We start from the raw sequence: 15,870 nt of genomic DNA, 5'->3' as shown, positions 1-15,870 counted from the left end.
CATTAAAAGGACCCGCCTTTGTAGGATAAACGTGTGATGTCCTAAACACTGAGTTCTTTGATTTCCTTCACTTAGATCACCTACTGGTGGTGGAAGAATTACTCAGATATATGTATACATATATAATACCACAGTGTAAGAATACGCCAAACCACTCCCCAGCCAGTAAAATTATTTTTTGTCCTATAACTAAGTACTATACAAACAATAGATATGAACCTGAAATCATTAAGAGAAAGGGAATAAGAGTGACGAAAAGTAGAGGTGACACAGAGGTCAGTGAGTGCAGCTCACCTTCTTTCTGGCCAACAGGAGGTCTTGGTAGATGTTGGATCGCAAAAAGCGTGCATAGCTGTCACTTTTCATTAGCTTGAATATGTGCTCCTGCAATACAAAGAAACGCTGATGAGTGTGTGTCGAGAATGAGAAGTAAAGACAAGTGTAGAGCAGTAAACGAGGGCTGATTATGCTAATGAAATGCATGCATGTGGGGTGATGCAAACAGAGCGTGCCGACATGAGCGGCAGGGTCCTGCGAGACAGCGCTGAGTAATGTCCTGCCAGTGAGAGGCGTACCACGTCACACATCACCTACCCACTTTAAAGCAGAGGAAACCATGGTGAACCGAGCGAACAACCTATTCATGGCATTACTCGCCTCATTAGGCCCTGGCACAAACACACTCCGTCATTCTTCTCCTCTCCTCTGTCTTTCTTGACACTTGTGTAACATGAGTGGGGTGGAAGGGTTCAGGTTTTCTGTGTGTGTTGTAAACAGGGATGTAGTGGAGGGTAAATCTGTCTGATCTCACTGAAAGGACCTTTTAATGTGGAAAATAGAGCTTATATACCAAAGAGAGTGCTGCTCAATCATTATGAGGTATAATGAGGAGGTATCATCACCTTTTCTGTACAGCTAAACCTTCTAGGCAGCACTAGAGACGCATTTGCAGTATCGATGTGTACAGGCGCAGGTGTGTTGGCACTGTATGCGTCTGGTGTCTATCCGGACTAGTGTGAGTGTGTGTTCATGCGTGCGTGAACGTATAGCCATGTGAATTCATCCACGAGGCAGGAACAGCTCAGCCCACCTGAGCGTCCTCGTAGCTGTATCGTCCGGGGTCTTTGAGGTTCTGGCTGGTGCGCTCGTAGCTGTGCGAGTCCAGGTTGATGGAGCTCGGCGCTCCCTCGGCCAGAAACTCCTGCCAGATCTCCTGCGCCCGGGAGGCCACTTCCTGGAGCGGCCGTCGCTTCAGATCCTGCACTGCTAACCAGAACCTGCAGCGGCATCATATCTATTCAGTAACAACTTCACCTAAATATGAGATACAGTGCACAAAACATTGGTAGTAAGGCTGCGGCCATTTTGTTGCATTCACTGTTATCACACTGTACATGCTGACAGTGCCTTAGTAAGTTGATATGGCAAAGGTGCATGCAAACACTGGCATGTTTACACATTCAGCAGATTCAGAGACACATTAGCATTCGTTTGGAGTCGTGTTCACCTGATGAATCCAATATTCACAGTTCTGCTAGCTTTCTTTCGCGCTCCACTAACCCCTGAGGGAAATATCAGGCTTTTTAGCAGCTAATTGCTTCACCGTGTTTACCAGCTTTTCACTAACTTTGTCTGTCAGCTATCGAGAGCTTGGCAAGTTTGAAAAAAAGGTGTGCTTTCCAACTTTTTTTTGCTGAGAGCAGCAAGGAGCGAGCCAAAAAAAACAAAACAAAGAGCTGAAAGATGCTAAATGGTGTCGCAGAGCTGGGGGGAACTGCAGAGTCAGAAGTAATCATGTGATCCCTTGTTAAAATAAAAAACATGTATTATTGCTGCTTTAAGAAAGGTAGATGAGCTACGATGACAGCCTCACCGCAGGTTCTCTGAGCTGAACTCTGACTCCAGGAACTTCAGGAACTGGTCTCGTCCTGCCGGATCCTTCAGCGCCTCCTCCAAAGAGAAGCCCCATTTCTTCACGCGCTGCTGGCTGGGGTCACGACTGCTCAGAATAAAACAGATTAGAAAAGAATAGAATAAAACAGAATCAAATAAAAGAGTGGTTTATTGTTTACAAGCCTATTTTCCTCTTGGTCTATAGAGAGCAGAGGCCAGGAAGTCAGAACACAATAAACCATCTCGTCCCTTCTATGTTAGGACAACAGAAGTGTATCAGCACTGAGACGTCTACGCTGTAGCATGAGTTTAAAGTACTATCAGCCTCTGGTGAAGAGCACACATCCCAACATGGTCCCTCACCTGGCCTCCAAGTCCCAGAAGGCAGTGTCATCACTGATCCAGGGGTTGGAGGGTTCCATAGCGGACACGAAGGGGTCGTACTCCATGAACTGCTCCGTGTAGCTCATCAGACTGTCGGCCACTTTGGAAACCTTCATACAGTGTCTGTCCAGCTGGGTGTTCAAGAAGGTAATCTGATGGAGAGGAAGAGAGAGTAATGAGGAAGCTAAATAAGGTAACAGCTCATCAGTCTGCGTCCCTGACTGTCGTTATGACGGATGGGTGAGGCAGACTGGTGGTAATGACCTATGGAGAAGACGGTCACACCGTGACTTACCTCCTTCTGAACGTCCTCTTTGGTGGGCTTCCTTGTCGGCTGGGAGCTGATGTGGACGGGACTCGGCTGGCTCTGGCCGTCATCCGGTACCCCGTAGACCGACTGCAGGACACAAAAGGAGAGACGTGTTAAATCTTGTTTTGTTTTGATGGGTTTTCATAAACCTTGACAGACCGATATTGCAGTTTGATAAATGTGAGGTAATAGTTGTGGGACCACTGAAGATATCAAGGTCATGGCCTCAGTATTGTGTCTGGGAATTTGGGGTTTTAATAAACTGAAGAGCAGTTTCGGTTTTCTTACAATACAATTTGTTACACTTTATATATGTAGATTAGATGGTAATTTATAGAGATTTGTAAAAGTAAGTATTGACTGTACATTTTGTTTTTCATTTTATATATATATTTTGTAAATTGTTTTTTGTGAATCATTTATTGAAATATTTTACTAAGAATTACTAAAAAATATTTAGATTTCATATATTCATTTATTTCATATATTATATATTCATTTTATGATAAAATTGTCAACAAAATGTGCTATTTTTAATATGTTAATATATAAAAAATACATATTTTGAAACATTTTTATGACTGAGCAAAAAAACCAAACATTTACATCTTATTATTTTGTAACAGTAAAAAACCAAAACAAAAAAAAAACAGAGAAATACTGATCCTCTTCATTTTTATCGTGTTTTATTAACAGAGATTAGCATTGGAAAGATTTGTCCTCCTCTCCTCACCTTCTTCACTCTGTGTGGGTTCTTCTCTCTTCGGCACTTGCGGATGTCCATCTCTGTGGTGTTGACACAGCCTGGCTGTGGGAGGCGGCAGGAGACACAGCGTATTTCTGGGTCAGATAACAGTGTCTCTCCAGCATGTATGGTCTGCACTTGCTCTCCTCAAACAACACAGTGTTGTCTCTCTATTCAGCAATGCCAGGCTTACACAAGGCCCGTCTGCAAAGTGACCTAATCTGTTTCTGCTACCAACGACAAAAAAGATCTCTTGGCAGGCTTTAAATGTTAACATTTCATCCCTTCTTTTCTTTCTTTCTTTTGTTGTTATTCTTAATTTTTACGCACCACCTGACCCTCCTTTCCTTCTCTTTTTCATGATTTTGATCCTAACTCACCACCGGTCGATGGACATCCCAGAAGGCTCTCTCCTGGCTGTCCAAGATCTTCCTCTCTGCCTTGTCCTTCTTCCTGTCGATCCTGTCAACAGAGGAACGACAAGCCACTCATATAGAGAGCACACACCTTTTGAAAGATCATGTCAAATACAATAAATCAGTCCCCAGAATGAGTCACTCTCTCTCTCATAAAAACACACACAGTAACACCACTGACAGGCTGATCTAGGGAGCAAAAAGCTGAAGGGTGGGGGTCTCAACCTGTCTGCCAGACTCACCAAACGACGTCTGGAATTGCCTCCGGTGGGGCCGAGCTCTTACATAACTGACATTTACTGATCGGCCCTTGCTATTGAACAGTTTATTCCCCAGGTGCAAGACTTGTTGTTGTCCATATCACCCTCGCTTGTACAAAACAGCAGCATCCTCACTGAATGCCGTGAGATATAAGTGCTGCACTTACGCATGCAAGCCACCAGATGGAAGTCTCACTAAGAGATAAAAGTGAGGGAGAAAAAGTGGTGTGTGTGTTTAAATCCATAGGGGAATGCTTACTGTATTTAATGCATGTAACCCTCCAGTCAGAGCAGGGCATGAAAACGGAGCATTGTTAATGAGAGGAGCGTTGGCCCAACGCCCAGCTGACACTGCACACTGAAGCATCCTCTCCTCCTCGGGGAAACAGCATCAAACCATGCATGTAGCCAAAGATGTAAACCTGATTTCCTCCGTATCCCCACAGCTCTCTCCTGCTAGTGTGTCAGGTTAGAGCAACGCTGACGTCACGAGGTGGCTCTGACTCACATGTGCTCGCATGTACTCACTTGACTTGCGCCTCGGCTTGCATGAAGATAAATTCCCACTTCCTGGCGAAAGCCCTCTGCAGCCGGGCGAGGTTCTCCTGGAGGAACCAATCAGGCGCAGCGTTAGGGGAGCAGGTTATTTGAATTCAAGGACTTTAGATGATTACATTATCCATTCACTGTGGTGACGTGCCTTTACTGTGGATTACCTGTGCTGAGAGAAATGATCTGAACATGTTACTGAACTGCAGCTACCACATGCATGTATACTATTATTGAATTAATCAGTGTAGAAACTGACACTAATCACTGTGTACTTAACAAAATATTTGGCGATTTCAGGAAACGTGTTTTGTTTTGTTAACTGAGAAGATTGACACCACTATCATGTGTGTATAGTAAATATGAAGCCACTGTAGACAGCTGGTTAGCTTAGCTTAGCATGAAAACTAGAAACGGGTACACGGCTAGCCTGGCTCTAAACAACGTTAGCAGAATCTGCTTGCTGATTAGCATGTTTTTCTCTTATTTGTTGAAGCGCTACAACACCAAACAGTAAAAACTACACTTTACCATCTGTTGGCCTGGCCCACTAACTTCCTTCCTGAAGTCTTGACATTGAAATTTTTACATGTATGAAACAAACAAGATATATCATGGTAACTGTTGAACTTCAGAGCTGCTTCTAGGTGTAAATTGTTAACTTTAGGCGAAGCATGGCTAGCCATTTCCTGGTTTTCGGTCTTTGTGCTAAGCTAACTAAGCTAACTGGCTGCGGCAGACATGAGAGCGATATGAATCTTCTCATCAACTGTGTGCAAAAAAGCAAATAAATACATTTCAAGTGATGGACTGTGACTAAATACAGTTATTTAAGTACTGCACTTAAGTACAGTTTTGAGGTACTTTACTTGAGTACTTCCATGTTCTGCCACTTTATACTTGAAATGAGTTACTTCCACCCCTGGTGTATACATACATGTAAATGTATGTGTAATTTACTTTTACTTGTACTTTTGATACTTAAGTACATTTAATATCAGATACTGGAAGACTTTTACTCAAGTACTATACTTATGGGTGACTTTCACTTTTCTAAAGTAATATTTCAACCTGATATCTTTACTTTTACTCAAGTGTGACTTTTAGCTACTTCTTACAAGTGTCAAACTATTCCTTTTACTATTACCCTGTTGCAAGATACAAAACAGACTCTGAAAGTCTAAAATGATTTGGTTTAGATGGCTACAATTCTACCCATTTCAGTTTCATTATAACTGTAATGAAAAAATAGCATTAGACTTAGACTTAGACTCCAGAGCTGCATTTTTAGATACCATCTCGGGTGTGAGACCAGCAAAAGTTGTGACCATACAATGTCTTGAGTACACTGAGTGCAACTTAGCATCACGGGATAAGATGCTCTTGAAAGCTCCATAACGCACATATATAAAACACTGCCTACTAAACAACAGCATGTTCTTAATAACACCATCCGAGCAAGCATATGTCATACAGTATATGACCTCATTACATAGAGAGAAAGATCTCTGAGTACTAACTAGCTGGGATGTAAACAGCGAGAGCAATGAGGCCTGGAGGCATAAAGTGACCTGAATTGGAGACAAAGGAAGTCGACTGGACAATAGTTGCAGAGTAGTTTAGAATATTAAAGTACAGTGCGTTGCTGTTGTGTAACACCAAGAGATCAGCACTGCAGTAATGCCCCTTTCGAGACTGTATCGATCTGCTGATGCCATGTAGACCTAAAGATACTTTCGCATACATTATGTGGCCAGTAAATGACTGGATTGTACTCTGCCAAATGGTGCTCCCGAAAAAGCAAATGACCCTTAACAGATTTGTATAAAAGTCTGTAATTTGATAATGGCTTTTTGCCGGGAAGAATGGATTTAGGCATCTCGAGGCCCCAGAGGACACTGTTTCAGCTCTTCGGTTTTTCAGCAAAGTGAAAGAAAACAGGAAATTCAGAGTGTCATCATATTACTGTCCACCGCGCAATGACGGCATTGAAGCGAAAGCTTCCCGGCATTCGCTGAAAACAAAACGACGGTGTACTTACAGCCTCGTAGTCAGCTAGCTCGAGCCTGGCCTTATTCTGCATGGTGCGCTTGCAGAGGTAAATGGCTGCAGGGGGAAAAGAGAGACGGAGTGAGACATGAAGAGGGCAGTGGAGTTAGTCAGGTGGGTTGTCTGGCTTTTTGTATAAAAAAAGGAATGTCTCCAACGGATCATGCTCTTCTTTTGACTGAGGGCTCAGCTGTGTGAAGCAACACTAATGAGCGGAGCAGGGCGGGAGATGTGTTGTCTTCTGAAATAACAAGCCTCGAGTAAATGCCATGCGGAGAGCTGGAGATGTGCTTCTGTCAGTAACTGTCCCTTCTTTTTGTTGGGCTGATCTTGGCCCGCAGGATTCTCTCTTGTGGGGTCTACTCGGGGCCAGAACAGTTACAAGGAACAGCCCCATGGATCAATACTCAGTGAGTGTCAACAACAGATCTACAGTGTGAGTTACAGAGACAGCCGCAGGCGTTAGCGAGATCTTCCTGGTTTGGAGAAAGAGGCAAACATTGAGAGACAGCGGGTGACTCACCATAGTCTGTGTTCTCAGGCTCCCAACAGTTAGAAGGCCAGAAGTACGGAGACTGACGAAAACAGAGGGGGATGAAATACAGACAGATTTTGTTTATTTACTAATCAGGATTACATTCTTGACAAGATGAACAATAATAGGTTGGATTCCCAATGCTCCCACCACCCACACACTTCCACTCTGAAGTCAAAAAGTCTGTCGGGTGTTGGATGATGATCCCTGACGTACGCACGCTGCACAAAAACCATCTGGGGAGCGATGGAAGCTATATTCTCTCTATCCATTTTTAATTGTCTATTGCAAATGGTATTACACATTCAAAGTTCATTCCCGAGTCTGTTAATAATGGATCACTCACATCTATCATGCATTCTTAATAAGGGGGCAGAATTAGAAGTTGATGGTGGTACTCCACATATTTCACTCGCGCTGTTACTCATGGCGGTGATTAGCCCGGGAGCAGAAGGCTGTCGCTAATGAACGTGCTTGTTTGAGTGTAACGAACAAAAAGGTTAACGTGCTCTCATTTAGGGTTATTATTATTGTCATCTCAACTCCGAGAGGATGGAGTCTGTGGGACTTCGCCGCAGCAAGCAGAAGACAGTTGTCATTAAATCTGGGTCTCCTACCAGAATAGTATCTATTTATAGACCGGCAAACAAACGTTCCCCTGTCGCTAATCCGTGCAGCGCAGCTATGAAGACCGGCCAACACATTTCCAATGCACCGTGGACTCTTTATAGATGTTCTGATGACGCGGGCCTGTTGCATCACGACAACATCAGAGGGGAGTATTTTTAGCCCTCTGCTGAATGAGCGAGTGTGACACATGCTGCCCTCCCTACGCAGGCACAATAATGGCTTTTAATCTTAAGCAATAGAGGTGAAGATAAATGCATTCAGAGCTAGATCGAGGGGGAGGAGCGGGAGGGGGGGAGGCAGGTGACGGTGAAAAGTGCAGAGCCAGCGTGCGGCCAGCTCAGTGCTTCCCATAGGGGGAGCCTGCCTGCCTGCCTGCCTGCCTGCCTGCCTGGCCGGATTAGGATGCTAATGGCCCAGTCACAGTAATGAGTCATCGTGGAGCCCGTAGCCATCAGAAGGACCTGTCAAAGTTCATGCTGGATCAGATGGAGCGAGGAGAAAAAACACCCCTCTGACAAGCAGTGCGGCCGGCCCGTGGGCTCCGTTGCGCGGCCCACCTCTTGCTCTGACGCAGCGTCCAGCAGGGATATACAGTATCGACCTTGGTGCGATGACTAATAGGCTTAGCGAGGATTGCTCTCATTAGCATCATGCAATAAACATATCCCTCTGATCAACTACCATCATCTTATTATTCTGTATTCAAAGGCAGCCGCAGCTCACAAGGACTCTCTCACGGTGGAGCTCTCTGTACCTGAAAGCGATAAAGAGTTCCATCATCTTTTAGTGTCAGGACATGGTCAGAGATGGGGAAGATGTAGCCATGGGCAGCGACAAGACTCCCAAGGTGGATGGCTTCAGCTGTTGAGGAAAAATGAAAGCGTCATTTGAAATTGCCTTCCTCCTCAGTTGAGCTCTATTGTGCTTACATGTAATGACAGATTGCTCAGCGGGCATACCTGGATCCTCAATGGAGAGGTTTTTCATCAGCCACTGAACAATGTCCGCCCCTGGTATTCAGAGAAGGACATTTGTTAGAGGCGGCGTCACAGCTCCGCATCTGCAACAGTTTTCAACAAAAGCCCCAATCCACAAACACAAATGAGCTTCGAGGAAGTCTTTGTGACTCGTCTCCGTTTAGAGCTGTGGGTCAAAGCTGTCAAAGCTGACTAAGCGTCTAAATATAACATAATGTTAACAGATTTGCAGCCGTTTCTCTCTTTCTGCTCCTGGACAGCACAATATTTTGGCCCGGACTACGTGCTTGGCAGAGGCTGCCGAGAGATCGTGAGGCCATCGGGCCCGGGGGTGCCACGTGAAGGAGTGACTCCGAAAACAACCTCTGGGAGAGCAGGAGCGACCCCCTCGTCCAGCGCTGGTGACTCATTTCGTGCACAAACAAGAAAGAGTACAGTGCATACACACAGAGGGACACACACATAACTAAGAGGGAGAAAAGTAGCTTTTGTGGGGTAGCATCACACCACAGGCTGTTTCCTCAGCGGCTGAGGTCTTATTGGAAATGACATCATCTGCCTCCAACTGTAGTAGTAGCAATTTAAATGAGACCAAAAGGTCATATTTGGTTTACTGATTCTGACTCGTCCGCTCGCTGAGTGAGACAACAAAACACACACAAACAATTATCATCACATCAAGGAGGATAAGGCCTTATTAAGGAGGATGTACACACAGAACCAGAGGATATGTAAATGTGCAATCACATCCCGTACAGTAAACAGACATGAACACACACCTACACACACAAACACTAACCCGATACCACGCTGGGGATCTTGGAGAGGAAGCTTTTGACAGTCCGGATGGCAACACCGCCTGCCTTCTCATCCTGTATTCGTGTAACGATGTCTTCAATCTGTAGAGACGCCAGAGGGAGAGTGTGTTAAAAAAAAATCACATATTTTAATTTATTTGTAAATGCTTCCAACACCATAGCTGGGTTTTTTATTGCATATTTTTTGTTCTTTTTTCTGGATTAATTCATTTAGAGGAAAAATTAAACATCCAATTTCAGTAGCTCCCCTAAATTGGGCAGCTATTGGTCTACTAAATTTAAACATAAGATGCAGAGTTAAAGCTGCAACAACGGACATTTTGGCCTATTGGGTGCAGCAAAACAAGCTGTAGACTCAATAAAACTAAAATGACAAATATGTTAGCAGTTTATTTGCCTACTTACACATCCAGCAGAGACAGAGAAACATTAGCATTCGTGTTTTTGCACCTAATGGATGCAAGTTAAATCTTCACTCTCCCCTCGCTCTGTTTTTGGTCATATTTTATCTAACTGCTAACTGTGTCCTTCTGCTGCTCGAGCACTATGTAGCGGGTTTATGGAACCTTTTTCATTGACAAAAGCTGCCTTCCATGTCTGTACAAAATGTTGATGAGAGCAGCGAGAGTGAATCAAAAACAGGCAAATCACCTGTAAAACCAAAACAATTAGCAAAAAGACGCTAAAACGCTCCATAGAGCATTATTTTTGTTTGAAGAAAAACAATTACATAAATAGAAAATTTAATTCAATGCTTTTAACCCATTTATCACATCTGCGTGATTTTTTATGTTGGGCACCAAATGGAAATCTTAAAAAAAAATTGAAATCCTACATTTAATAGCTTTAAAAGGATGAGTTCACACAAAAATTTAAATTCAGGCATTATCTACTCAGACTGGTGAAGATCAGGGTTGAAGCCAGAAGTTGAATTTCAACAAATTATATTTTGACAGTCATATAAAGTGACATCCTTTAGTACGAACACTGTGAAGCCTTAAGACGGAACAGGCTTGGGTCAAAGGTTCAATATTGAATTGTTCACTGAAACATGCATGTATTTGCTTGGTAATCTAGTCGCACGTTGTGGGTGACTTATTTAGCTGTAACAAGGGCTTTGGCCGATTGAAAAAAGGCTGTCACAGCTTTTCCCCGGAGGCAGAGATAAACATCACACCTCCGACACTGCCAAAGCCCCAAACACATCACACATCAGCAGCCTAAAATTAGGCCCAGCGCGGCACAGCTCGCCACTCAGTACACTCACTTCACAGGGGGGGAGTGCATACAGTAAACAAGTGGACATCCGGTCACTCAAGGACATGGACCCACACGCACAAACATACGGAAATCCATATAGAGAGAACAAAAACACACAAACATACAGAAAATCTGTGTTTGGTCAAGTCCTGGACCGGGTTGTTTATGTTCATAAGTAGTCAGGTCAGGTCACATGTTGATGTGAGCAGTCAGTGCTCTGCTGCCTGATGGAGTCTCACTGGAAATCAATATATGTCAAAAAGATCCTGATTTTGCACACTTAGCTGTATTATCAGCAGCCAACCATGTGCAGTGCTGTAGCTGCTAAGGTCGTTGCGCTGGCTATTAAATTCTTTATGGCTCCCTAAGCATCTGTCTGGTAAGTAAGCACATTCAGATGCTCGTACACACACACACTCGCATGCATATGCACAACAGGCCCACACTCTGCTACAGTATGACAAAGCTGATTAGGAGAATTTTCAAGGGTTCAAGTCATGGGCTCGACACGCTCCATATTTAGAGAAGCCTTTTCCGTTTTCTCTCATTCAAAGTAGGCTGTAGCATGTTCCCTCCTTATCCCACCACATTCACAGCTGACTTCAAGTCACGATCAGAGGCGCACAGCATCACAGTGTGCTCCACATCTAGACCCTCTTTCCCTCTTCTCTCGTTCCTCCTTCCTCCACTGTTCATTCATCATTTAACACAGCGTATCTGTGAGTGAACTCCCACCACTGTGGCGGGCAGAAAGGCTCTAAAACATTTCATGAAGGTATGCTCCGTGCCCGTTGATGATACGGCACCTGGTTATGGGTTTATTTTCTATTTTTAGCCACGCTAGTCTGCGTCTGTCCTCCAGACTGAAATATCTCAACAGCGATTGGATGAATTACGATCAAATTTGGAGCACAATTTAATGTTTCCCAATTCTGGTTTCCACTTAACTTTGCATTTAAGGCCACCATCAGTAGCGCTGTGGTTGGCGACATTCCCATCAGCTTGAGCTGTAGCTTGGGTTTAGTGCATATGAGCTATTTTTTGCATTCTAATACACACTCAACTAAGATAGTAAACATGGAAAACATTGTTTACTAAACATCAGCATGTTAACTTTGTCAGTGTGGGCATGTTAGCATACTGACATTAGCATTTAGCTCTGTTCTGAAGCTCCTATGTTACCAGCGACCTGTGTTCCCATCGTCCTACACTGCCAAGGTCCCAGTGCCCTATGGTGCCAGAGTCCTATGGTACCAGGGTCCTATGTTAGCAGGATCCTGCACTCCCAGGGTCCTATGTTACTCTCACCCTAACCTTGAGAACACAGGATCTTGGGAATTAAGGGATCCTTTATCATGTTCCCATTACGTGACATATAAATCTGAATAAGGACCAAGGCAACATATGAAAGTAAATGTATAAAGCCTAATCTATCAAAAATCTACAATATCTTTTGGAAAAAGTGGATAGTAGTGTGACAGGAGAACAACAGGCAGAGTGCAGCATGCTACAGCCCATTTACTCAACCACCATTACAATCAAAGGTAATCATCCTCCCTGGCAAAGCATTAAATGGATGATTCATCCACGCGCCCCATCAATCCACAACAAAACACTAAGATGTATATGGATTTAATAACACACATAATGCAGAGCAGAGCGCAGGGGAAGAGAGCACTGCGTGGCAAGACAATTACCAATCTCTCACCATAAGCTTGAGAGAGTGTCTTGGCATGAATTATTGAACATCCACTACGGAGAATTACCGCCTCAACTCTTGTTGATAAATCTCTCACAGTGCGGGGAGGGGAGAGAGGGAGCTGCATCTGCCCTCTGTGTTGTGGACAAAACCTCAGCGTTTTAGGCCCGCTTTCGCCTACAACTGAGCATAAACAGTTTTACACGGGAACAATCAGGTTCATGGCAGATTAGCAGTGAATACATCGCCATGTTTCCCTTGAAGACAAACCTTCAACGCAAGACAACAGGGAAAAAGCTTTGAGATCAGCTCTGTTCGGTTCAGCTCTGAAGGACTCCGCAATCCCCCGAGACACAACAACATGCAAAGGATTAAGCCCTTTTGTTCTCATGTAATAATGGACCCAGGAATGGGTATAGCAGTATAGAAAGAACAACTCATTATCTCTCTATAGGATGACAGCAGACAAGAAGTGCTTGGCACAGCTGCAGATAGTGCACATCGTATCTCCTGGATGTACAGGCTAATGGTGTTCGCAGCTTGGTGTGGAGGGGTTTTTGAGAGCTGAAAATTGCCGCTAGCATGCGATAACAGCACTTTGCCCCTTCGCCACCGGGCTCTATAAATGATTATCAGGAGAACACTTGTGTATCTCGCCACTGTATGTTTGCATTCGCCGCACTCGTGTGTGCAGATTTTGTACCAACGCATGGCCGTGTGTGTTTGTGCGCGTGGGTGTGTTTGTGTTGTCGTTTGTCCACCTTATCTTTTATGGCTCTGAGGGCAGCACTCGCGCTCTGGATGGCGCATGTAGGAGGGTAAAGGTGCAGGGAGAATGTGAGGGAGCAGCTCGAGGTGAAGTACGACGATAGCGGAAAGCGTTTACTCCACAGGCCTGTCTGTTCTAGCGGCTAAAACAAGATGGCACCGCTTCCCGCAACATGGTTTTTGTAATTGGGAGTTAATGAAGTAAAATGAAACAGGGCATCAGCGACATAGATACCATCGAGCAAATGCGGCATGCTGAACTCTGGTAGGCAGGCTGGTGAGTATGGAAAAAAAATCACTTCACTACTAATTGAAACGCCGCGTCCTTCTTCCAAAAATGGCCAGAGATGAAGCTATTAAAAACTGTCCCAGTCTTCAGAAATGAGCCAGCTGCTGCTAAAAGATGTATCAGGCGGTAATAGTGCCATCAATGATTCAGCAGTCATCAGCGGGCTCAGGCACACTTGTCATTGTTGAAAGAAATGTGGGTCTGTGAGGGGTAAAAAATGTCCAGGTGACGGGCGAAAAGATAAATTTACGTCCCGGAGACAGTTATGATACGTCGGTGAGAGCTGGATGAAGATAAAATAGTGACGAGGCTCTGAAAAGTTTTTTCTTTTTTGTCAAGTCATTCTCAAACTCCAACAGCGTAGCGGCCATCATGCTTTTACTGTGGAAGAACGTGTCCTGTTTTGAGTATCCCTGGGTTCATAAGTGTTTTTAAAAAGAAACACGCCATATATTAAAAACAAAATGTAGTTTATCTGTAATGATTTCAGCATGAAGAGCGTATTCCATAACTGGCAAACAGAATGTAACCCTATTTTAAATGCATTAGGATTTGTTACTGTAGGATTGTATTATATGATGCATAATGCTATTATGAATGTGAACAGCTGGCTGGATTTTACTGCTCAGTGAAAATTTAACAGCATGACACAATGTTCCTAACATGACAAAAGAAAGCCTGCGCTCCCTTCTTCTTCTGTTTGTTTCTAATCCGGACGGAAAATAACAGCCCAGGGTATTAAAATCATTGTTTTTTCTAATACCACAGTGATATTCAAAATATTTTCCAGTTATTAAAATATAGTTCCTGCACTGTAATCCTCTGAAGTATAATAAAATATGAATACATCTTAACTTAGTAACCTTCAAGAAGAAACGGCGATGCTCCACTGGATGATTATTCATCATCTGACCCCAGTACAGATACAGTATGCAGCCATAGTTGAAGTGTTTCGAAACTTTTTTTTATAATGTGGTTCATTGCCAGGGCAGCTGGAAATCTAATTACCAAGGTTTTTCCAGCTTCAAAAGGCTCAGAGAAAAAAACAAACAATTTTTATAATGAGATTTGCTTTGTGTACGTCAGACATGATGGAGGCCATCAGTACTGCAGCCCCGAACCAGGGATTCATGCCCCACACAAAGTTCTTCACTGTGCTTCTCTCTGCTGTCGCATCCTCCGACGTTCAACACAAATTAATTTCAACAAAAACACTTAAAGTATGCAAATATTATAATGGCTTGATGAACTGTTTCGCCTCAACTCCACCCCATGACCTGCTTTATATACTTTTAATTCCTTCCTTTCCTTAAAGCACTACTACATTGCACTTTCTTTTTCTATATTGTTAGGCCTGCTAACTGCCGCAGGGAGTTGAAGAATCTTCCGGCCTGAAACTTTGACTCTCCTTCACAGTGAGCGACCGTGGCTGCACTGAGCCCCTGCTGGCTCACAGAGCAGTAGCCTGTCCGATGCGTGCTTTCACCCGGAGTGTGCTGTCACGAGCGCTGTGTTTTGCAGTGCTTATGTTTCCAGACACTTGTGGGCTAGTAGGACACCACTAGCATCGTAATCTCGCTTGGCAGTCGGCCTGTTGCCTTCCTTTGTGTTGTGCACTATTGTGGACTATTTGTGTGATTGCAAATGTGCGATTTGATTTTTTTTTAACAATATGGTGACATTTTATCTTTCTAAAAGGAACTGACTCGAAATAATTGCGTTCTTTGCTAAATCTGAGCATTTTTACATACAACATTTGAACTTAATTCTTAAATAATTCATTTTAGTTATTATTCCTGGACATTTATGTAAAATTATCCCAAACATCTATCCTAGTCTCGCCTAAATTCAAAGCTGTTGTTGAACCATTTGGAGTACAGTTATGGTTTTGGGCTCTGTCGAAAGGTTATAATTAGATTTTTCTTCCCAAGCTGTCAGAATTTTTTAATGAGAAAATAAGCCTGCAGATGACCTGTAACTGCCTCAATTAGCTGGAAAACACAGTGGCTCCATCTCATATAGAATTACATGATTCAAGTCAAAATTTAATCACAATGTCACTGAAAATGAACACTTAACACATGGTTTTCAAAGGAAATACCCAGGCGCCTGGCAAAAAAAGAAAAATTAAGTCATTTTGGGACCTCAAAATAACCCTGATTGAAAGCAATGGGCCAAAACTCATTAAGGTTCCTTATTTCCTTATTTAAACTGACATTGTGTATATTAAAGAGTCAAAACAAGTGCTTAGGTGGAAAAACAGCCTATTCAAAGAGCAAAACACATAA

The 15,870-nt window shown here is 43.5% G+C and overlaps 1 protein-coding gene across 2 annotated transcripts in view; it reads right to left on the bottom strand.

Moving 5' to 3' along the window:
* The window catches only part of LOC311273408 (regulator of G-protein signaling 6-like), a 41,323-nt gene that overhangs the window by 4,495 nt on the left and 20,958 nt on the right, over positions 1-15,870 (bottom strand). For both annotated transcript variants that reach the window (XM_084380479.1, XM_084380480.1), the window contains exons 3-15: positions 9,548-9,647; positions 8,731-8,781; positions 8,526-8,632; positions 7,130-7,181; positions 6,599-6,663; positions 4,537-4,613; positions 3,713-3,794; positions 3,321-3,395; positions 2,573-2,674; positions 2,257-2,429; positions 1,874-1,999; positions 1,091-1,277; positions 295-384 (exon numbers count right to left, since the gene is read on the bottom strand). In XM_084380479.1, the coding sequence (XP_084236605.1) occupies positions 295-384; positions 1,091-1,277; positions 1,874-1,999; positions 2,257-2,429; positions 2,573-2,674; positions 3,321-3,395; positions 3,713-3,794; positions 4,537-4,613; positions 6,599-6,663; positions 7,130-7,181; positions 8,526-8,632; positions 8,731-8,781; positions 9,548-9,647 (1,287 nt within the window). The remainder of the gene's footprint in view (positions 1-294; positions 385-1,090; positions 1,278-1,873; positions 2,000-2,256; positions 2,430-2,572; positions 2,675-3,320; positions 3,396-3,712; positions 3,795-4,536; positions 4,614-6,598; positions 6,664-7,129; positions 7,182-8,525; positions 8,633-8,730; positions 8,782-9,547; positions 9,648-15,870) is intronic.

Source organism: Pagrus pagrus, assembly GCF_965226575.1.
Source record: "Pagrus pagrus genome assembly, chromosome: 18".
NCBI lineage: Eukaryota > Metazoa > Chordata > Actinopteri > Spariformes > Sparidae > Pagrus > Pagrus pagrus.
Note: the sequence above shows the minus strand (reverse complement) of the source record. Positions and strands in the feature narration are given on the sequence as shown.